Here is a 23,848-nt window from a genome sequence, read left to right as displayed (position 1 = left end):
GTTCCTCCTTTCCCAACCCACTACCCATACACGGTACTAATGCACTATAGGTTGAATTAATTTTAGAATAAGATTACACTGGTTTTTTTTGGACCAATAAATTTAATGATAAATGGAAGAGGTATTGGAGGAGCTGTTTCACAAATTGAATAAGAATTCAGCAATAGAGACCGATGGGATATCTGCACGTGTGCTAAAAGCGTGTTCAGCTGAACTGGCCATTCCTTAGGCTGTTTAATATGAGTCTGAGAAAACGGAAGATTCTGCAGGAATGGGAAGAATGTATGGTAATTCCATTGCATAACGGTGATGCAAAGACCAACATCCAACTATCGAACAATTGGTATCTCTGGTGTTGTGGTGAAGATTTTGGAAAAATTGGTTAGAGCTCTCATTCAGAAATGGGTCGACAGTGAATCTCTACTTTGCAATGAACAACATGGGTTTACTAAGTGAAGATCATGTTTTAGCAACTTTCTCACATTCTATAACAATATTATCATTGAACTAGTCAAGGGAAATGGCTACACCATGATACTTTTGCATTTTGTTAAGGCTTTTGACAGAATACAGCATGGAAGACTTTTGCATACATTTCAGAATATAGATTTTGGATTATAGACTATTAGTATGAATAAGAGGAAGTCTGAATGACAGATATCAAAAAGTGATATACACGGGATGTGAGTATGCAAGATTTAAGATAACAAGTGGTGTACCACAAGGATCAGTGCTTGGTCCACGGTTATTCAATCTGTACATTAATGATATTGGGAAGGATTTGACAAGCGACATACAGATATTTCCTGATGATGCAAAGACAGATAGGGGTAATTTGGAATGCTGTTGATATGCAGTACTTGCAGAATGATTTGAATTGGCTGGAATCGTGGGCATGGGAAAATGGATGTCAGTTCAACATCAGTAAACGTAAAGTCATTCGCTTCGGCATGATTAGATATCCAATGTCATATTATATTGATGGAAATATGCTTAAAGAAACTGATGATGCCAGGGACGGGTGTTAATAGATAGGAAGTTGAAGTTCAGGGGCCATGTAGCAAAGATTGCAAATACAACTGAAAAGTAATTGCAATGCTGAAACGAACATTCACATGTAAAGATAAGGATGTTATTTTGTCTCTTTACAAGGCCTTGATACTCCCACTGTAAGGTATAATTCGTTGAAATATTCACCGAAATTGCACTCGCAGTGTCCAATAATAGCTTCTTCCAATCACACTACTCACCATGAATACAGTCTGGACCGCTTATTCTTCCTACCAACATACTTGCTCAGTTTCCATGGATGAACCCAAGTTCTCTCCTCCACACCACACACGTACCATGAGTTGCAAAGTTTTCCCCTGTATCTATACTCTATGAACCCTTACTAGCTTGCATGTTCTTATGGAATCTCCCCTCTGTCTAATTCTCAAAATATGAAGGCTTCATATATTCATATACAAAGTTCCACAGACAAAATATTAGAGTACTCATGTTCGCTGGATTCTTATTGGCAGTTTCGTCATCTCTATAAAACAACTTACGTAATCATATCCGAGCACAGTAATCCTCTAGTCTTGTTAACATTGCAGTTATTCGACGTGATGTTTTAGTCACCTGAGTAATGTAGCTTCTAAGCTTTAATTCATTGTTAACTACATGAGGTTTAAGTCTCGAACGTCCTCAACCACTAGCAGCACGTCCCATCAATATACCCAGTGATACTTAGTCTGCAATGTCTACAACCAAAAATGCATGCTTTGCAATGAAACCTAAAATCACACTCATTAACATTTGGCCAAAGAATCAGTTTGTTCAAGTCAATCTAGTCTATGTACAAGGATTCTGCATCAGAAATGTCCCTTTATTACCGACCGAAATTAGCATCGTCTACATATAATTGAACGTTTCCCTCCAGACCATTTCCAGTCATTGACATACAAGTAAACGGGAATGATCCAAAGACAGAACCCTCACTATACCCCACTGGTCGCCTTTTAGATCTTTAGCGTGGTTGTCTAACAGAAACTTCAGCGCATACCACAAGTATATTTTGCGTAGTCGGTATAATAGCCTCATGTGAGGAATTCTGTCAGATGCCTTGGCGAAATCTAAAAGAATCGGCGTATCCATTCCACTTATCCAACTTTTCTGTCCCTCTACTGTAAACAATACCTACCTTTTAACAAAGAGATACTATCCTCTAAAAAACATTAAAGTGCTATCTCTCGGATGCTCTTTTTTTGCTAACTTTTCTAATAACCTTAATCACTAATTCAGATATACCGGAAGCACGAATACATCGATGCATCAATATTGTAAAATAAAAAAAAAAGTAGTTGTACTACAAAATATGGCAAAGCAGTTAAGGATGCGAAGTATGGAGAACGAAAGAGAAGGCTGTGATGAGAAAGAATGCCACGGAAGAGTACTGTTAATCCAGATACAAGGAACAAGCAAAAATAATTGTATGTTACAGTTTCTAAGGACCATTTCCTATCCTGGAAATAAGCGTAGAATGCAACTTCAGTAAAGATTCACAGAAATCCTTAAAAGACATTCATATTCTTAATAGCTACAGTTGACAGTTCCCCTGCGATCCTGTTATTTGATTCAAAGACTTAATTGTACATCCTCTTTCTGTCCAAATTAATCTAGAATAAAACAGGGGATTTTCCAAAGATAATGCTTACCCTTTATACAATGAAAGAAACAGGTGCAAAAGTTGAAGTCATAATTTTGCCAGTAATTGCAAAGGATACTATGAATCTCAGTGTGCATTTGTGTCCATTTAAAACGACATTTAATACTTCAAACTCAAGTGGACGTTGAGTCAAGGGAAAGACTAATCTATCGAATGCTATGACTCAAAACCAGTGTTTATGGGATTAATTGGTTGTATATACGAATAAAACGTACCTGTGAAAATGGAATGTTTTATTAGCGCCTGAAGAAAGCCAAATTCCATTCTACTCCTAGATGAAATTTTTCTATAAGCATTTCTTAGGCTGAAAATACTTTCAGGCGCAAACTTTGTTTGCTCACACTTGGATAAAGGATTAAACTAAATTTATTATAGTCTAACCAAGTGAAAAATAAACTTTCAACATCTTTCTCTGAATCCAGAGTAATTTATTAAAAAAGGCTGGCACACCAATTGGCAACTCCTATAGGTAGAGATGACCTGCTAATGCTTCTACCTGATATCTCCACTTGGACCTGGCTCCCACTGAAGAGACCCCAATAAAGGTCGAAACTAGTCTGGGTAGTGGCCCTTCCCTTAATGCATAACATTATCCATATCCGCAAGGAGATGTGTTTTGTATTATGGGAGATACTGAGATAGGAGTGACGTTAGCTTGCTCCACCTTTGCAACGAGTTGCCTGGTGTTGTACCACTTTACCCCAGTCCTGAAGATACTTTCAGGCGCAAACTTTGTTTGCTCACACTTGGATAAAGGATTAAACTAAATTTATTACATTTCTTAGGCTGTTTACAAAGTCGATTTCTGAAACAGGAAAATAAGATTTTTCCTTCAGGAAATGGATTTTAAATCGAACAACTAAAAATAAAACGACCACAACACTCTCACTATTTCAGACATATGCCTATTTAGGACTACGACATGGCAACATATGTCTCTGCCTTAATCTCTTCCCTCTAAGTATTGATAGCCTCAACTCTCTATCAGTGACTACTGAAGGGTGGAGACCGGCTGGCAACCAATCTTCAAAAAAAAAAAAAAAGCTAGGGTAAACGAGCTCACCTATTCCCTTTGAGAATTTGTTTTATTTTACCAATAAAACTGTGTTTGGGGTAAATCCAGAATCTTAATGACATAAAAAAACATTAACGATCAAAGAATCCTGAAACGCAGAGAGCTCAATGTTAAGAGTAGGTTTGCCGACCTGAATAGCGTACTTGCTCTCCAACCAACAGGCCATGGGTTGGAGAGCACGTACCTCTCCATAATGTTTATTTTAATTTCAATTTACTCCATAATGTTTGTAAAAGCCTGTTACGGATGAACATGCGAAGTTCATATAACGCTTTCAAAAGAAAAAATAATAAAAAATATGCTGTTCGATGCTATTTCAATACCTTCTTTGTCTGATCTTAGCGAAGTACTCCTTAAGGGTTAAATGTTGTAATTTTTTTTAAGGATGTCTGCCTTTCCTTTGGTTGGAAAGACATAGGTTCGATTTCCGGCTAAGGCGCAAAGAAATTCATAAAGGCACTTTTAACTGAAGTTGAGTTCGCAGGTCGCATACTGAGTAGCCATGTCTCGTCTATTAAATAAGCTAACCAGCAATAATGACACGTAAATAACGGACACAATGGCTCTAGGTGCTTCGTCCATAATTCCAATTAAATCTCACCTCCGCAAATAAAATAAAATAAAATAAAATAAAATAAATAAATAAATAATAATAATCCTATAAAGCACTATGATTGCGATAATAATCATCCTGTACAATTCAACTGCTGAGACAAGCCTTTCTAAAATGCAAAAAGGTTGGGTCTACTTCTCCCTTCCATCTTGTGTGAGTGAAACAGTCAAACATTCATGCCTATGGGGGGGGGGGGTAGGATTTCGATTTTACAGATTGTTTGTCGAAGAGAAGCTATAATAACCATTCGCCCAAGCAGGCCAGCAATAAAGTATACGAGGGTGGTCTGGAACATTCTCGGCCTAACAATGAAAAAACGAATTTATAATTTCAAAATTATTTTTATTTTTCAATATAATCTCCCATAAGACTGACACATTTATTCCAGCGATGCTCCAGCGCCATTATCCCGTCCCTGTAGTGGTTCTCAGTAAGATCTGCAAAATACCCCTCCACAGCTGCAATCACCTCTTGATTCGAAGAAAATCGCTGACCAGCGAGGAAGGGTTTTAGTTTTGCGAAGAGACTGAAGTCAAAGGGAGCCAAATCTGGAGAATAGGGTGGATGATCCAACAATTCATAGTGCAGATCCCTTAATTTTCCCATAGCCAAAACACCTTTGTGGGCAGGTGTATTGTCCTGATGAAAGATGATTTTTTCTTCTTTTCTCACGAATTTTTTCTTCTGGTCTGGTTAGAAGATCGGAATAATAATCCCCGGTTATTGTTTTACCATTTTCAAGATAATTAATAAACAAAACACCGATGCCGTGACATTTCCTGCTGATGGAACCGACTTCATTCGCGCTGAACAACCGGATTCTGTCCACTGTTTGGATTCTGACGTGTGATGGTGAATCCAAGTCTCATCCATAGTAATAAATCGACGCACAAAATCAGTTTTATTCTTGTTAGAACGCTCTAAATACTGTTCAGAGATTTTCATGCGAGTGCATTTTCAATCTGCTGTGAACAACCGCGGCGCCCATCTTGTGCAAAGCTTTTTCATTTGCAATTCTTTATGCAAAATACAGTATATCCCACGTTCTTTTGAAATGCCTATAGTCTCAACAATTTCATGCACTTTAACTCGCCGTTCAACTAACACCATTTCGTGCACTTGATCGATGATTTCTGGTGTTGTTACACTTTTTGGACGTCCTTCACGTGGATCATCTTCAAGGCCGGTACGCCCATGTTTAAACTCGGCAGCCCATTTTTTAAATGTCGAAAACGAAGGAGAAGAGTGCCCATAAACTTTTATGAACTTCAAATGAATTTAATTTCTTTTGGCGTTAAACCTTCTTTTACAAAGAATTTTATAACCGCACTATACTCAAATTTACCCATTTCAGGGGATACAGACAACACTTTGGCTTCAGACAGCTGTATAAAACAAACCAGTTGATAGAATGACTTGCAGTTTCGCATGGATGCTTACGACAGATGTAACAACTTAGAATAGAAAACTGTTACCGATTGTGTTGCCATCTATTGTCGAGGCCAAGAACTTTTCAGACCACCCTCGTACATGAGATATAGAAAAATAACATGAGATGGATGCAGATTATCTATTGTATTTTCTTTCCTGTATAGAATCGCACACTTGGCAGAAATGCACTCAACTTTCACGATGATGAAAGTTTGTTAATCTACCGATTTCCAAATTAAAGTTAAAATAGTGTAGTACTTATTCGTTTTTCTCCAATATTGGTTATTTATTTTTTGGCATGTTTCATTATCGTGTCATAAATCTGGTTTAATTTTAATTAGGTACCCGTAGACGAGAGGAACTTAACAATCTACCTCAGCTATAGCCATTAGCCAGTCTTGGGCGTAAACAGCAGGGTTTTTCTCTTGGTTTATCTGGGTTTTTTCATCCCGCAAACCGGCCTGATGAACACCCACGGATACAGTCACGAATATTGCCCTTACGGGGATGCAGCAGATCAGTGGAACCGGCTGCATTAATACGCCAGTAATCCCTCATTAGGAGGGGACTCAACCCGTCCTCGAACGGAATAGAAGGATACCACACTAGTCGAAAATCTGCATTATCAGACATACACTCATGAGCGAAAACATCATGACCAACCAAACTGAACGGTTAGCTGGAAACGGGCCGATGATGATATTCCTGCTATGGAGATTGTTTCCTTGATATCACTAGGTTCTCCGAAGGTGTGTCTTCGTAAACACCTTCATTTTTACCTGTCATCGCTGGAGCACCATCGGTTGTCACTGCTATGAGCCTGTTCAGAAGAAGTTGGTATTTTTCCAAAATGCTCCACACGGCGTCAAAAAATGTCTTTCTCCTGTAGTGGTTCCATGGATGGGAATCATTTCCAAGAACTCTTCAGTAACATTCATATTGTCGTCGCAAGCCTGAAGAAACAAAGCAACTTGAGCCACGTCGTGAATATCGAAACTTTCGTCAAGTGCAATTGAAAAGAACCGTACGTTTGTGGATATTTATTGCAACTGGGATTATCCTGTCATTTCGGTTATTCTTTCCATCACAGTATTTCTGGACAAGAAATATCGCGAAATGCGTGCACATTTTTGGGACAGACGTTTACGTCTGTTTTTATCATACACTCCTTAACCAAGGAACCGTCACTAAAAGGTTTGGAATGTTTCGCCAATAAATAGCTGATTTCATAACTGGCTCTCACTGCTGATTCATTATCTTTCATAATTTTTGAAAATACTTGTTGACTTTGAAGTGAATTCTTCATACTTTTTTATTTTTCTTCTTTCAGTTTACCCTTAAAGTGTGCATATTGTTCTTTGTGAATTTTATCGTGGTGCCTTTTTTATATTATATTATTTGACGACATTAACTGTTTCGTTACAAATAATGCACACAATTTTGCCCATTGTTTCAGTGCAGAATAATTCCAATCGAATTTTCCTTGCAATTTTATCCCCTCATCAGCAATTTTTCTTTTTCCTGTTGTCTTAAAAAGCGACATTGTCTGGGTGAATAAATATATGATTAATACCAATTTTTTTATAACAATGTATTTATATAATTACTTACATTATTATAACTAAATTTATTCGTGTTTGGCGCACTGACATGTGCTTCAGAGATCGCTGACTGAATGTAGCAGGCAATTATAAACTTGCGTAGCCTGGATTCACATGGGCACGCATGCTGCGTCATGCGAACAGTTGCTAGCCAATATCATTCATTTTTTTTTTTTCGTATCTTTCCTTGAGGCGTCACGGGCCGCAAGAAATTGCTTTAGGGGTATCAGCAGTCCGCGGGTCGTCAGTTTGACACTCCTGCCTTCGAGGATTACCTCGATCGGTACCTGTCATTCTCTGCAAAAGACCGTACGTTACGTGAAACATAGCATAATATTCTATCTTGTTTCAATGCAGTTCCAGATAATATTATTACATTTTTGAATCCAACCGAGTGGAAGACAGTATTAGTGGTTCGGATTCAAGTTCCACAATTGAAGAATGTCTTGTTTAACAGAAATGGCCAAGTAAAATGTAACCAATATAGTAAAATCTCCAAAAATACTCTATAAATGACATAAGTGCATATGGAAGAATTTGAATCCGAACTACTAATGCTGTCTTCCACTCTAATGGATTCAGGTCAAACGTCCAAAAAGAAATCAGGATAAGAAAAATCAAATTGCTAGACCTAAATCGATAAAAATCGTTTTAATTATGTACCAAACGGCTATACAACACCATGAAGAAATTAATTAGTGTCATTTTCTGGCAACTGTTCGACAAAAATAATTGCTATACCAAGTGGTGTTAACTTAGGGATGCAACAGATTGGAAGAAAGAAAAAAAAATTTTGATCGACACTATCAGCCCACTTCCCTGATGTTCACAGATCACACTTGCAACCATTCTCGTTTATGCATCATTGTATTGGGTGCAGACGTGAAACCCTCTATAGTTTTATCATCTTTTAATTCGAGAGGGGAATATAACCCTCTAGTTAAATTTCTTTCACGTTTCTCATTCTTTTCTTCTTGTCATAAAAAGACCTCTTCTGATTTCTTCTTTCCATCCTTCAGTAATTTTTTTCTGAAAGGAGAAGAATGAATAAAAGTCATGAAATTAAGACATCAAATTAAAATACATCTGAAGGCGCGTACTCATTTTTTTTAATTGGGTATAGGTGATTCAATTATTCCACCGTAAGCTAGTCAATAAATAACAAAAATAATGAAGTCATTTAGAATAAAACAATTCTATCATTAGATGAACTAATGTATATAAATAAAAAAAATCCATTCGAATTGCTAATTATACTTTAGTAGTATTAAATGTGTCGCTGAGAATGGGAATAACCTTTCTGATTTGGAAGTTTACAAGGATTACTCCAATTCATAAGGAGTGGGAGGGGGGAGGTAGTTCGCCACAAAGTTGAGAATTATACGCCAGCAAGTAATTATTAAGAGAGACCTCCAAGGAGTCAGGAACTCATCGAGAAGGCCACATACTACATACACCAGCTATCATACTTATTCTTGAATTCATTCACACTGCTTGCACTCACAACATCCAATGGCAATCCATTCCAATCACACACCAGCCTCAGAGAGAAAAATCTAACCCTTATCCCCTTCATAGCGGCATTCATTTAAGCTTCCAAGGATGCCCTCTTGTCCATTCCCCACCCTCCATAAATTGAAATCCTGTATGAGCCTTTCAGAAGCTTGTAGGTCTCAATCATATCACCACTCTTTCTCCTGTTTGTTAGCGTCTGCAGTTCTACAAATTCTCAATCTGTCTGCATAATCAGTGTTCCACAATCCTGATATCATTTTAAACACTCTCTTTTGCTTTCTTTCTCTCTCTCTCTCCACTGTATCAGAATCACAAAGGAAAGCAGGAGACCAGACTTGTGCACTGCACAATAGTCCAAGTGAAGCTTTATCAAGGCCTTTTAAAGAGACAAAATGAGTTCCTTATGTTTACATGTCAAAGTTTCTTCTAGCATAATCCAACCAACATAATGCGTCATTGGATATCTTATCACACCAAAGCTCAAGACTTTGCATTTATTAACATTGAAATGACATTCATTTGTCTATTCCCACAATTCCAGTCTATTTAAAATCATTCTGCAAGTACTGCATATCAGCATTCCTGATTACTGTACCTATCTTTGCATCATCAGCAAGTAACTGTATATCGCTTGTCAAATCCTTCCCAATATCATTAATGTATAGATTGAATAACAGTGGACCAAGGACTGATCCCTTTTGTACACCATTACTTACCTTTAATCTTGCAGACTCACATTCACCGTATATCACTTTTTGATATCTCTCTCTGCCAGCCATCCTGTTATCAACACTAATATTTTATAACCCAAACTCGTATTCTCCAATTTATGCAACAATTTTCCATGCTGTATTCTGTCAAAAGCCTTAGCAAAATCCAAAAGTATCATCGTGTATCTATTCCCCTTCTCTAGTTCATTGCAAAGTAGAGATTCACTGTCAACTGATTTCTGAATGCGAGCCCTGACCAATTTATTTATTCTTTCCTGTTCTGAGACACGTATTAAACAGCCTGGTCAAAGAAATAACCAGTTCGGCTGAACACTCTTTTAGCATCCATGCTGATATCCCGTTAGTCCCCATTGCTGAATTCTTATTCAGATTGTGTAACAGCTCTAATATCTCGGGCTCACACGCCTGCGTTTCTTCATCTAGTGAAGTGGTAGCAGTGAGTTCAATGTCGCGTACACCAGGTTGATAACAACCTTTAACAAAATGGGCACTCATTAACTGAACAACCTCTTCTGCATCTGTCAACCTCACACCATCTGCATTTAGAAGTTATTCTTTCATATTCATTCTTTCTTTTACTTGCAGCATATCGATAGAATTCTTGTGGATTGTCTTTAGCTTGCAGAGCCAGTTTCTCTTCATATTTAGACAGACATAGTTTTCCCTACAACAGTTCTGAGTATTCTAACCTCCTGCTTATAATTATTATAACTGACATCATCCTTATGCACGCGATATTTCTCCCGCATCATCCTTTTCTTACGACTCTCCTGCTTAATAAGATTACACATCCATTTCACTCCTACCCTATTTATTCTTCGAACTCTCAGCACGCATTTTGCTATCGCATCTTTAAGTATTTTTGAAATATTTTCCATGCACTGTCAATATTCTTTCCATCCAGCAACCGATCTCAGTATACTCCTCTGTTGGTCATAATTTCCCGCTTTACTGTTCAGCATGCAACCTTTTCTGAATGGGACATTAAGAAAAGCTTATATGCCGAACAGTTTCTTAGTGTTAGGTTTCGTTCAGTTTAGTTTGCGGCTGAAGTATTTTCAGGACTGGGGCAACTCGTGGTAAAGGTGGTATGACTTCTCATCACTTGCCTTAGTATCCCCCATAACGCAAAGCACATCTCCTTGCGGACATGTATAATGCTATGCATTAAAACTTGAAGAAAGGATAAAGTAGTTATTGTGGTTGGAGACGGGATTCATTAATATTTGTGTGTAATAATTATCTAATTTATTACTGTTGAGTACACTGGCATTAATCGTCTGTGGATGAAAAAAAAAATAATAAAAGAAACAGAAAATAAAAAATAACGGTGAGAAAATGAACGAGAAATAAAAAAATAAGTTGAGTGAATTTGCACAGGCCATCATATACGCGTGTAGCTTCGTATAAAGTGCACCTGCTCATTTCCCACCTCAAGATTGAGTTACTTGATCTCGGCCTGTGGGAGTCCTCCGAATGGTCAGATTTTCCTAAACCGAATTCTGAACACATTTTGGTTTAGTAAGTGTACATTCTGGTATAAATATGAATTTCGGTATTTCGTGGAGTTCCTGCTATTGGCACCGTCGATGGACAGTCTCCTTGGGAAAGGCCTATAATATCACTAAGATTTTGGCCAGCCACGTATTTATATAGATATACTTTATTCTCCAATATTAAAATGTTTAACCCAACTCAAACAAGCCCAAATTTGTTAACTCCTATTAAATGTTTAAAACACAAAAGATTAGCAATCGGTTCCTACATTAAACTTTGCCTACAGCACTAATATGCTATAGGTTCCGCACCCTCTGGTGCGTGAGTTTGGTATAAAATGTAATAAAAGAATATAAACTTTTTTTGAAATAAGGAAAATAGATGAGTTGTGGAGTGAACTTGGGTAAAAGTACAAATATTGGCTTTCAATAGGACATTGTAATGTCAGCAAAATTAAGGGGCAATTGTCTCCCACGTCAGTTATTTACACCAGTAGTATCATCAGGAGATTTTCTGACGAGTCTCGAGATATTAATTCAAAGAAATAAGAGAAAAATAAAATGAGTACTTAATTTAGCTACCACCTTAAGAATGTCTTCAACGCAAGTCCAAGGGCCGTGCAATCTTCATATGCCAATGAGGCCTCTTATGGGCATTTCAGAAAAGTGGTTAGCATTAATTACGTTTCTATGACTGCAAGAGTAACTTACTTATGTCAAGGAAAGTAATATAAATGAGAGAGTACATATATTCTGGCCGAACTGTGTTAAGATGTGCTGACCTTTGAAATCCTTCAGCTTCCTCCAATGTGTCTGGCACTTTTCTACCATTGGTTTCTGGCAAAAATAAGACGAGTAATCCACTCATTATAGACATGGTTCCGTAGATGACTAGAGGGACAGATGGATGAGTAGCTTTTCCCTACAAAAATAATAAAATAAATAAATAAACGCTTATTTCTAACTGATAATTATACAGGAAATATAACAGTTAAACATTTTCAGAAAAATCTCACATACTTTTGATTTAAAATAAATCCAACAATCTCATCACAATTCTCTGTCGCTCATCAAACATCGCCATTGTATTTATAAAATTCCAGGTGAACCTACTTTCATGCACTGCAGTTAAAATACAGTGATTATATACTTTTTAAAACTAATGATAAAAAAGTTTAATTATGAATGAATTATGAATTCGTTTACGTTAATTCCAAAGACCAAATATTTATTGTTAATGGAAAAACAAAACTTACGATTTCCTTCACAAAAGGGGCCAAGACCGATCCCACTCTGGCAAACATACTGCTGGACCCAAGACCGACATTTCGAACAACCGTAGGAAAGATTTCAGCAGAATAAACATATACAATCGCAAAGGATGCTGTGATACAGAATTTTCCGGACATTGCCAAGGCATTCTTCACCCAAATAATGTCTGCAATACAAATATTAAAAGTTATATATGACGTCCGCAATATTACCATTGCGGACGTCATGGTAATATTAGCAGCGCTAAGTTGGACAAAAAAAATTAACTGCATTGTTTTGAATATACTTTTAGAGTTTTATCCTTTATAAAGAAGTACTTGGAGTATCCGATAACTTATTGGTTAAACGAAATTCAGTTTTTATTAATAAGTATTTTGGATATGTACTTGGACATGCTTCTCAATTCAGAGACAGGACATTAGTTTATTTATTTATTTATTTTTAAATCGTTTTGTCATTCTCTGCTTACAAACTCTTTACAAAGCATTTCACTACAGTGAACGTTGAGATTCTTGAAATTCTGATGAGCACTCACAAAACATTTCAAACCATCACGACACTACTCGACGACTCAAAATCCTCCTAAAATTGGAGGATTTGGAGTTAAAATTAACTGAATTAAAATAACCATAAAATGCGTGATCATTGTGGAGCTTGATGCTACTTATAAATACACATATACCGTTCTCTCAACCGCTCACAGTTGAGAGAACCGTAGCTAGCAGAGTGCCAAGAAAAGTCAATTCATATTGTTGTCGTGTGGGGGTACGTCCAACCAATTATCCTCAACCGTCTCTTAGGATCGGTTGAGTCCTCCAGTGAGGTATTTCAAGTATGTATTTTATGAACTGTAATCCGTGTGTGTGTGGTCATAGGCCGATTTTCCTCTTCTGAGGGAAGAAAAATCCCCCACCTCCATATGTGACCGGCTAACTCACCTTTAGTCGAAAGAGACCAGGTTTCTCACGTAACGGACGGGAATCGAACCCAGGTCCTTCCGACCTGGGTTCGATTAGGTTAGATTAATAAACATATATAAAGGGCTTCGTCTATACCGACTGAGCTACGGTGGATCTGTCAATTCATGTTGAATGGCAGAAAAGAATAAGGGTTGTAAGATTCGTCACCAACATACGAAATCACGTGCTTCATACGTAAAATTTTACAACTGTTGTACAAGGAAAATAGTTACCACTTTAAAAACTAGAATGTTCAGAAAATAAAACCTAATTTTCCGACGTGTAATAAACTCATCCAATGATTATATAGAATAATCAATCCAACGGATTGATTATCCTATTATCCAAATGGATTCGCCTTCTGACATGCGCAGAACTGTCGAGAGTTCTCTCATCTGTGATCGAACTATACCCAACTGTTACCAGCATCTCACAGAATACGTCGCATTCTGTGAGAAAACAGAATCAGAAATCGGTTCTCATTCTTAGGAAATATTCTGTGAACAACAATACGAACTCACAATTTATATTTAGACCTTCAAAAAAGGTATTCTATTTATGATTACAGGGAAGGAAGTATATCTTGTATTAATTATGGTGTGTTTTGTATTGTAAAAGAGAGGAAAAAAAACTTCTGAGAGCAAAAACGTTATCAGCTCTGTGTGACACCAGCTTTTAGTTGAACGATGTCTATAAAGGTTGCCCTTGTATCCCAGACAGAGAATTTGAACTAGCTGTTTTCAAAACGTAGTTTTCTTGCATTATGGAGACACTTGAGGCCCATGGACATCAATACACACTCATTACAATTTGAGTTCACCTATTCGTTTTTTTTTTTTTTTTTCGCTTCTAACAAAATTGTATACGGAATACTATTACACTACCTGTTTTCTGTACGATGGAGGATATAACAAATATTCTGATTTTGTTTTTTCTCAAGTTGAATCAGTCCACTGCAGGATAAAGATCTCTCCATTGCATTCTCTTTTCTGCTTTTCTCATCCAATTAATTCCCGCATTCCTAAAAATTTCATCTGGCTATCTCTTCTTTGTTGTTAACCTTTGCCTACTGCTACCAACAAGTTTCCATTCTGTTAATAATTCAGGCCTTCTTGTATTATAAACTGAAATACGGCCATCTCATCTCCAATTTGAATCCATGACGCATTTGGTTTTTCTTGATGTATCATGAGTTATAAAATGATGATGCCCATTTAAGTAATCCAGAAATGATCAACTTACAACATCATTACATTTAAGCAGAATTTGTATATAATATTTTTTATTTTATTTTACTTTTTTGTTCAGCTAACTTAATTGTTCTTTCTCTTACCTTCTCCATTGACGAAGTTCAATCAGTACGCTAGTTTTAGAGTATTATGTTAGTCTAGTGTACAACACACAATAACTCATGTATTTACCTTGTGGTATTGCTAAAGTCAGCATACAGGCAAGTCCTCCAATCACCATGGTTCCCATTAATGATATTCTTCGACCAAGGTATTTGATGCTAAATATAGAAGCGAAGTAGGCTGGAAATTCCACTGCACCAGATGCGATAAAATTAACGAACGGATCACCAGCAAAATCATTAGTGTTTAAAGATAAGCCATAGAAAATAAACGAGTTAACGAACCTAGGAAAAAAAAAAAAGAAAAAAAAAAACATCAGTATATAAACTAATTAACGATATCATTATAGTGTTGTTTTGTATGATAACTTAAAGAAATTCAGTTCAATGTAATTTAATAGATTTAGTTTAATCCTTTATCCCAGTGAGAGCAAACAAAGTTTGCGCCTGAAAATATCTTCAGGACTAAATATAGTGTTGTACTATCTTATCCAGTAAGTAGTGCAACACCAAGGCAACTCGTGGCAAAGGTGGAGCAAGCTACCAGGCACTTCTAACCCAGTATCTCCCATATCTCCCATAATGCAAAACACATTTCCTATGTGGATATGTATACTGTTATGCATTAAAGGGATTGGCCATCTACCCAGACTAGTTTCGACCTTTATTGAGGTCTCTTCAGTGGGAGCCAGGCCCAGAGCTGGAGATACCAGGCAGAAGCAGTAGCAAGTCATCTGTGCCTATGGGAGTTGCCAAAAGGTTTATCACCTTTTTTAAAAATTACTCTGGATTTAGAGAAAGATGTTGAAAATTTATTTATCACTAGGTTAGACTATAATAGATTTAGTTTAATCCTTTATCCCAGTGAGAGCAAACAAAGTTTGCGCCTGAAAATATCTTCAGGACTTAAAAAAGGTGATAAACCTTTTGGCAACTCCCATAGGCACAGATGACTTGCTACTGCTTCTGCCTGGTATCTCCAGCTCTGGGCCTGGCTCACACTGAAGAGACCTCAATAAAGGTCGAAACTAGTCTGGGTAGATGGCCAATCCCTTTAATGCATAACAGTATACATATCCACATAGGAAATGTGTTTTGCATTATGGGAGATACTGGGTTAGAAGTGCCTGGTAGCTTGCTCCACCTTTGCCACGAGTTGCTTGGTGTTGCACTACTTACTGGATAAGATAGTACAACACTATATTTAGTCCTGAAGATATTTTCAGGCGCAAACTTTGTTTGCTCTCACTGGGATAAAGGATTAAACTAAATCTATTATAGTCTAACCTAGTGATAAATAAATTGTCAATGTAATTTATTTCAAAACAGTATAAAGCAATGAAGTTGGTATTGGCTAAACATGATTATCAGGAAAGGAGAAAATTTATCACCCCCGTCCCCCCAAAAAATTTCAAATGTAAAAATGGCTGCCATTTTATGGCTCTTTGATAATTAAAAATATAGTATTAGCTCCACAAAAAATTGATTTCGAGAAACTGATTGTGGCTGCCATCTAGCGGAATAAACTGTAATTATGAAAAAAACATTTAATGACGCAGTAGTTGATCAGACGTGTTCGCGGGGCATTTTGTAAGAGATAACTGATTTTAATATTTAAAGTAAATTTATATTATTCAGGAATTAAAGTCTGCAGAAAACTAAAGAAGAATTTAAGTGTTATGGTAGTTTAAAAAATACTGATATAAATTCTCCAAAAATTAACATTTGAAGATAAATCGAAAAAATTGTTATACCCATATAATAGTGATTGCGAGTTTTTTTTTTTTTTTTTTTTTTTTTGTTGTTAGGGGGACCGGATGAGGAAATTCTCTTTTTCTTTTAAACCGGCGAGAATGCAAACAAGGTATCAATTTCTATACTAAAAATAAAATTAACAAGTTTCGTACACATACACACCGAATTTTACACTTTTCACTACAACACTGAATTTTTACTTTATTCAATCTTAAAACGCAAAAGAACCTTCACAATTAAAGTACAGTTGCACATAACTATAAGTAATTTCTCCACTGAATTTTTTAATCTAATAAGAACCTGATAACGGTAGCGAATAATAAAATACTATCGGCTTCCATCATTATTATCACTGGATGTTTTTGAGATTCTCTTATAACACCACTTAAAATAAGTGTAACCTTTCTTGATCTTGCTGGGCGACCTTTAGCCGCTGGATACGGCAAGAACTTTCATTGGCCAAACTAGGGCTAACTAAACTCGTTGATATCATTATTTACCGGATAACATGATTTCTTGTGATTATATCAGTTGAAAATGAATGTCTTTAAATGAAAATGAATGAAAATATTTTAAAATAAAATTATAGGACGTTAAAAATTATATTAATTTCAATTGTATTACACGTTTACGTGATGCAATAGCATAAAAATATTTTATTAATTCAATTCTTGAAGCATTCCAAAAAAAAAAGGGTCATCTATATTGTTTATCCCTGACGTTAACTGTAATCCCATGAGGTCTCAAACGTACTTGCACTCTACACTTAAGGCATTAGCTTCCTGAACAACCACCTAGTCACAAATTGTAAGCAGCCTTTATAATTATAACCAGGGGCGGCTCTTGCATAGGCACTGCGGAACTGCAGCACCCCCAATTTTTCTCGATACATAAATATATTTATTAATTTATTTATATTTGCTTGTAATATTTAATTTTATCATCAACAATCCTATACAATTCTCTTATTTTCTATAAAAAATAATAAAAATCCATCTTTTAGCACTTAGGAGGGCAAAGGACTTTAGCAGCACTGTGTTTACCAGTGTCATATAGCTACGCGCGCAAGCATATACACATCATAGTGAGATGCCAGCTATTAGCGTAATTCGGCACTGTCCGTCGTGCAGTTCCACTGTTGTTTATATGCAGTTTGCGCCAGTAGTAGAGTGTTCGTAGTGCTTATCGTGTTTACTCCGTTCTTTAATTATTTGGACATTACAATTAAAGACAAACATTTGTTATAGTAATTTTTAAGTAATTTTGAATTATACAAACTGTATAATTTTATCGATAATAAACAATATTTTTCCATGTTTATTTTTACCATAATTTTGATATTTTATCCAAACACGTATACACTCTACTTACAGTGTGTATGTATGTTTCGAAAGTTGCAGCACCCCCCCACGATTTCACGGCACGAGCCGCCACTGGTTATAACTGATTAATCATTACGATATGGGAGGAGCCGGCGGCGATGATATCCCGACCTGTAACCAATCAGATTGTGTGTATTCCCTCTAATGTTCTAGATAGGATAAGGTATAGGTTTCTTAACTAAAATTTATCTGCATGTACTGTAGTTTGGTATTCTGTATCTGAGTTTCGGACTTAAAAACGCAAGATTTGTTCTTAAAAGGTAAAAAACAGGACTAGAAAAATTACCTCGTCCCCTTATCGATGACTAAAATCGATCCTAAAATGGCTTCCGCCCCTCCCCCAGACATCATCGTAGGCTCAAGAACCCTTGTGGGCCTTAGCCTCCAGAAACTTCTGCCAGTCTTTCTTATTCAATGCTAAACTTCTCCAATTTTTGACTCCTAAAACCTTAATATCTTGCATCACTAAATCTTCCCATCTTAATTTAGGTCTTCCAGTTTTTCTTTTCCCTTCCGGTTTAGCATTAAACATCTTCTTAACCATTCTATTACTATCCATGAATATAATGTGTCCAGCCCAACTTAATCTATTTATTTTTATGTACTTAATGTCTGGCTCATTAAATAATCCGTATACTTCATGGTTATATCTTTCCCAACATTCTCTTGTACTGCTCCGAAAATATATCTGAGAACTCTTCTTTCGAACATACCCAGCAATCTTTCATCTGCCTTTGATAATACCCAGTTTTCAGAGGCATGAGTTAACACTGGTTTCAGTACTTTGTATATCTTTGTTTTTCTTGAGATCAGATATGACTTTAGGTGTTTCCGCAATCCACAGAAGCATCTATTTGAGTAACCCCCCCCCCCCCACCATACAGCATCGTGGAATTTACCGAGGATACGCAGCAGACACCTTCGAAGACAAAATTTTAGTGCACAAATATATTTCGATCCTGTGAGCAAGTCAGTCGTTTCAATTGTGGTAGTTGGGGGGGGGGGAGCATTATCTGCAATTTCAAATCTAATGAGTTTATTATTATCATAGAATAAGAATTTGGGGTTATTAATATAAATAAAACGTTAACACCAATGTCACCGACAGAAAAAGAAAAAAAAACATTGTTAAATAATATATAGAGAAGATTAAAAAAATTAGCAGCAGTGATACTTTTCGTTTGCGATCTGCAATAAAAAATACTATCAATTTTTATTATTATTATTTTTTCGATCCTTACCAATTGAAGTACAGTATCAAAGTCCATTTTCTGAGCTTTCGGGTTCTTACTAGATCAAGTATTGTTACCTTTTTGATCTCCTTATGCTTTTCTTCCTAAAATAGTAAGATAGCAATTAATAAATTTAATGCAGATTGAAGAACGGAGTGGTTTTCAAAAAAAAAAAGAAAAAAAAGGGCAGTTGGGTTTAAAATAAGTGAATTTATAAAACGCCCGTCTGTAACGTCTATCAGTTTTGTATGATCTCAATGTCTGGGACTACCCGACTCAGCCTAGATAACAATTGCGTAGAACTGTACCTTGTATCCTTCATGGAATTAGAATCTAAAGTTTTCCGCTGAATGCATTTTTTTTTGTTGGAATTATATCCGAAACAATTAAGATGAAGATTAATATGTCTGTCAACTATCTGAAGGTGAACTTTCGAAGGGCATGTTTTATTCCCTTCTAGGGAGTAGGCAAAGCCATATTAGTACTATCTAACTTTATAGAGACTGGGTGAGCAGTTCAATCTCCACTGGTAGCCAGTCACATAGCTACCCAAGACTATTACCAATTTTACGCGGCATCTAGTGAAGAGACGAAAAACAAGTGCCGCCATCTCGGGGTTCCTAAAATAATCTGTTATTGTCTGAAATACTAGGTTCTATGATCGATTTTCTTAAGATAACGAGACGAAAAACCCGCGTTTTCCAGGAGAAAAAAAACACGTGCCAGAGATCGACTAACTCGAACTAGACGAAAAAAGGCTTAGAAAAAGTTCCTCTCGTCGGCGACTAGAATCGAACTGTGGTCTTTCTTTGGGCAGCCTAGTACTCTGGAAGCAAACGTCACTTCATTGAACTACACAGGCCTATATTAGAATTATTCAGTTAATAAATACATTTAATCTATTTAAGCAATGTGTATTTTAATTTAACTTAACTGTCTAATAATTTTAATGATTAAATAATTTAATAAATGCCTATTAGAATTGTAATGCCTTCGATGTTGAGCACGCTATGATCATTTTGTCTAATAATTTTGCTGAAAGACTGATCCTTCAGGAACCTTAGTTTTCCATTATCATATTGTACTTAAGGGTACAAAAATTTATATGAGAAATTTATTCCAAATACAGTCTAGGGGTAGTTTCTGATTCCATGATGTACAAGTGCTGTAAGCAATAACTACAGTCATTTCAACTCTAACATTCGTGTTGTCTGAAATGGGGGAATTCTACAGTCGATTTGAGTTGTAGGGTTAAAAATCCGAGTTTACAAAGGGAAAAAGTTCCTGTGGTCAGTGATTGGAAAGTAATTTTGTTTTTTCTTCTGCTTGGGGTGGTAGTTCTAGCGCTAGGGAAGCAAATGCCATTTTCTCGGGACTATATATTAGATAGGAATCTTTATCGAGACCTTTTTCTGTTTTGGAACACCGTTATATAACGGAGATCTAGCGAGAGAGTGTTGGGACAGAAGTTGTAAAAACCAAAACGTGAATTTCTGGTTATGCTTGCTTTGGGTTTTAACTGATGGTCCGCCATTCCTAACACCAATGGGCAGAAACAGATTTAAGTGGGTAACATGTCTAATAATACAGGTAACCCTGTATTATTATATGTTAGGTTGCATAGAAATGCCGCGTTATATAAATCGCGTTATACGAGACTTAGATCACATAGAAAAAGTAGGGTTAGTTTCCGAAATCGTTTTTTTTTAATTATATAAACAACAATGACATATCCAACTAAAACAATATTTTTATTTAATTCTGCTAATTCATGTAAGTTAAGAAAACATAAACCATAAGACAAATAATACGTAGTATAAAATTATAAACATTACAAATTATACATAAATTTCATTGCACGTAATGCATAAATGTTTTAGACACAAAATAAAGCGCATATTTTAATCGTCATCACTGTCTTCAGAAACAACATTTCGTAGATGTTCTTTAAGTGTCCAGAGGTCGTCACCACTCGAAATCTCTTGGATATCATTTGTATAATTCTCATATGTATGTAACTCACCAGAAAATAAAGTGCTCAGCTTAAGATTAACCCACTTATGATTTTAAATGCTCTTTCCTGGCAGAAAACGAAGACAATTTTCAACAACAAACACTTTATACAGTAAACCCTAGATGGCAAACCTCTGGCACTCGTGCCAGAGGTGGCACGTCTGAGAATTTTGCTGGCACGTCAACGATTTATACGCTTTTTCCGATATCCTTTTATACGCTTATAAATTATTCAAGTTTTTTTTTTTAATTATTACAATACGCACAAGTTAAATTTTATTTTACACGAGAGAGCAGCTATAACGACGTGCATATGACTGGTGCGGTATTAACAAAAGATCGCGCGACCCAAAGACAAAAGCAACCGACAAGTGTTGGATTGAAATGCTAATTCTCTTCAATCGAATTCCATAACATCTGAAACTGTCATAACAACATTCGCTATTAGTTTTAACACATTCACAACAGGGTGTCATTTATCGTTCCGATGAAAATTCTCGTTACCAGCGGGCTCAACTCGCACAAACGTTTCAACCCTTGGTTGAATTTTATGGCTTCTTGTTTGCGGTTGAGGTGGCAGGCGAACTCGCACATTCATTATATGGCATGTTTCAATTCTTGGTAGTCTTTTTTTAAGTTAGCCTTTGTGATCTGTCATGATGACATCGAGAATTTCAAATGCAATACAACAAAGACTTATTTCATAACTGAAAAATTGGACAATAATTTTTAGTTAGATACTGTGTTTCAGTGCAACATGGTTTTGCTTAAGTCTATACAGCGCAGTTTCTGTGAGAGGGGACATGTGATTTATTACTTAGCGCCGTTTTTATTCCATCTGTCTCTAATTGCACTATTTGTTGAGAATGACACAGACTGCAAAAGCCTCTGTACAGTATACCTTATTCAGTGATGCAATAAAACTAAATTTGATACTTATAACTACTTGCGCGATACCGGCAGACACAAATTTAACGAAGATAAATTTGATTTTTAAGTCCCGCATTGAAAAATATGAAAAAATAAATAAATAAAGGGTTACTAGAAATTGTAGACCGCGTTATATCGAAACCGCGTTATACGAGGGTTACCTGTATATACTTTTTTAATTAATAGAATTTTTTATGTTATAATTTCGACTAGGTTGATCCTAGGCGAAAATAAAAGAATTTTTTTTTTTTTTTACCTTGCCATTCATGATTCAATCGAACTTTGAACTGTAATAATGGTTTTCTCCTGGTGTTTAATCCAGCATTTCAGGGGGAAAAAAAAAATCAATGTACGAGTGTTAGGTTTAGGATCACGAGATGGTTGCAGTTATGCTTCTAAAAATCATCTGCAGCCATGGGCTCAGCAATTCGGTGACGGCTAAAAGGTGAACACCAGCTGATTTCCCTCACAATCCCCCCCCCCCCCCCCCCACACACACCCGATTTTCCAAAAGTAGGACTAAATAACTCCATTACTCCCTACGGGAATAAAAAAAAAAAAAACTTAGACGACTTTAAAGTTATTTAGAGCCTTTCATATCAAGGAAAGTTTCCATATGTTGCGCATGCGTAAATGGCAGCACTGCTGCTGGAAGTAACCTTCAACATGAGATATTTAATACTAAAAACAGTAAATAAGTGAATTTATAATTATTATTTTTTTTAGTGAAGAATAAATTTGTTTTTCAGAATACAGTTGAAAAGGGAGACTCGACAAGTTTGTATTCATGTAGGAAACAATTAACATTCGTTTAGAAATTAATAAATAAGAAAATAAACCTCACCTTTTTCAAACGACAGCACAGCTTAGTCACAACAGCATCTATGTTGTCTATTTGCCGACGATTTACTTTAGCAGCTTGTTTTAATACTTTCTTTGCTTCTTTGTGTTTTTGGTGAGTTAGAAGCCAACGGGGAGACTCAGGAATTAACCTATTGTAGAAGAAAAGTTAAGTTGATTAAATACAGTTACAGTAGTGTAAGCCGTATGCCAGAAATACCTCTGAAAAGGTATTTCGCAGCAAATAGAATAGGTGTATGTTTAAAGCAAGTTTGTATTTTAAGACAAACTGACTATAAAACAATCCTTTGAGGCTTTAGTTAATACAATAGTAAATACAATTTTCTCGTCCAAAAAATAGAGAAATAAAAGTTAAGAGAACAGCGTATTCTCATTTTTTTTACACCATCTAATTTTTTTTTCAATAAAAAACATTCAAAATTAATCGAAGATCGTATTCGTTAACTACCAGTCCTTTAGTTGTTTGTTTTTCAGTAGCTGAGACACTAGAGCCCTCTATAATATCGTTCTCATCGCCATTTATGTCTGAATCTCGTAAGCAGACGACTTATCTGAAAATAAATATGATCGCGCTTAATCTCTGTTGTGACGTTAGTAATTACGCAGGAAATATCATCCAGGCCAGCAGTTGTTTAAAACTAAATTAGTGCACTTCAACATCGTTATTTTAATATATAGTTTTAATTACACTTACCAGTACATGCAAATTAAAGATAAACAAGGAAGGGTAATTGCCAATTGGATATGGGACCAGTCGCGTAAGAGATACGCAATACCCGGTAAAATCACATAACCGGTTGCCCATCCGAATTCGATACAAATACCGAAGATTGTTCTATACTTCGCATCAACGATTTCCATCACTAAATAAAAACAAAACAAGTAGAACAATATGAATAAACAAGCAAACAAAGCAGTACA

At 36.1% G+C, this 23,848-nt stretch overlaps 2 protein-coding genes across 2 annotated transcripts in view; one reads left to right on the top strand and one right to left on the bottom strand.

Moving 5' to 3' along the window:
- The window catches only part of LOC150096122 (uncharacterized), a 135,979-nt gene that overhangs the window by 50,489 nt on the left and 61,642 nt on the right, over positions 1–23,848 (top strand). The gene's annotated exons all lie outside the window — the stretch shown is intronic.
- LOC150096123 (organic cation transporter protein-like) lies at positions 8,540–23,629 on the bottom strand. The gene is made up of 7 exons (XM_090409616.1): positions 23,622–23,629; positions 22,911–23,058; positions 19,133–19,227; positions 14,825–15,039; positions 12,429–12,610; positions 11,884–12,094; positions 8,540–8,577 (listed from the first exon to the last, which is right to left on the bottom strand). Exons 1-7 carry the CDS (start codon positions 23,627–23,629, stop codon positions 8,540–8,542), a joined length of 897 nt encoding a protein of 298 aa, XP_090265742.1.

The sequence above is a fragment of the Typopeltis vanoorti genome, chromosome 19 (genome assembly GCF_054136105.1).
Source record: "Typopeltis vanoorti isolate ZY-2024b chromosome 19, IOZ_Tvanoo_1.0, whole genome shotgun sequence".
Classification (NCBI taxonomy): domain Eukaryota; kingdom Metazoa; phylum Arthropoda; class Arachnida; order Uropygi; family Thelyphonidae; genus Typopeltis; species Typopeltis vanoorti.
The sequence above is the reverse complement of the archived record's forward strand: the minus strand, read 5'-3'. Positions and strand labels throughout refer to the sequence as shown.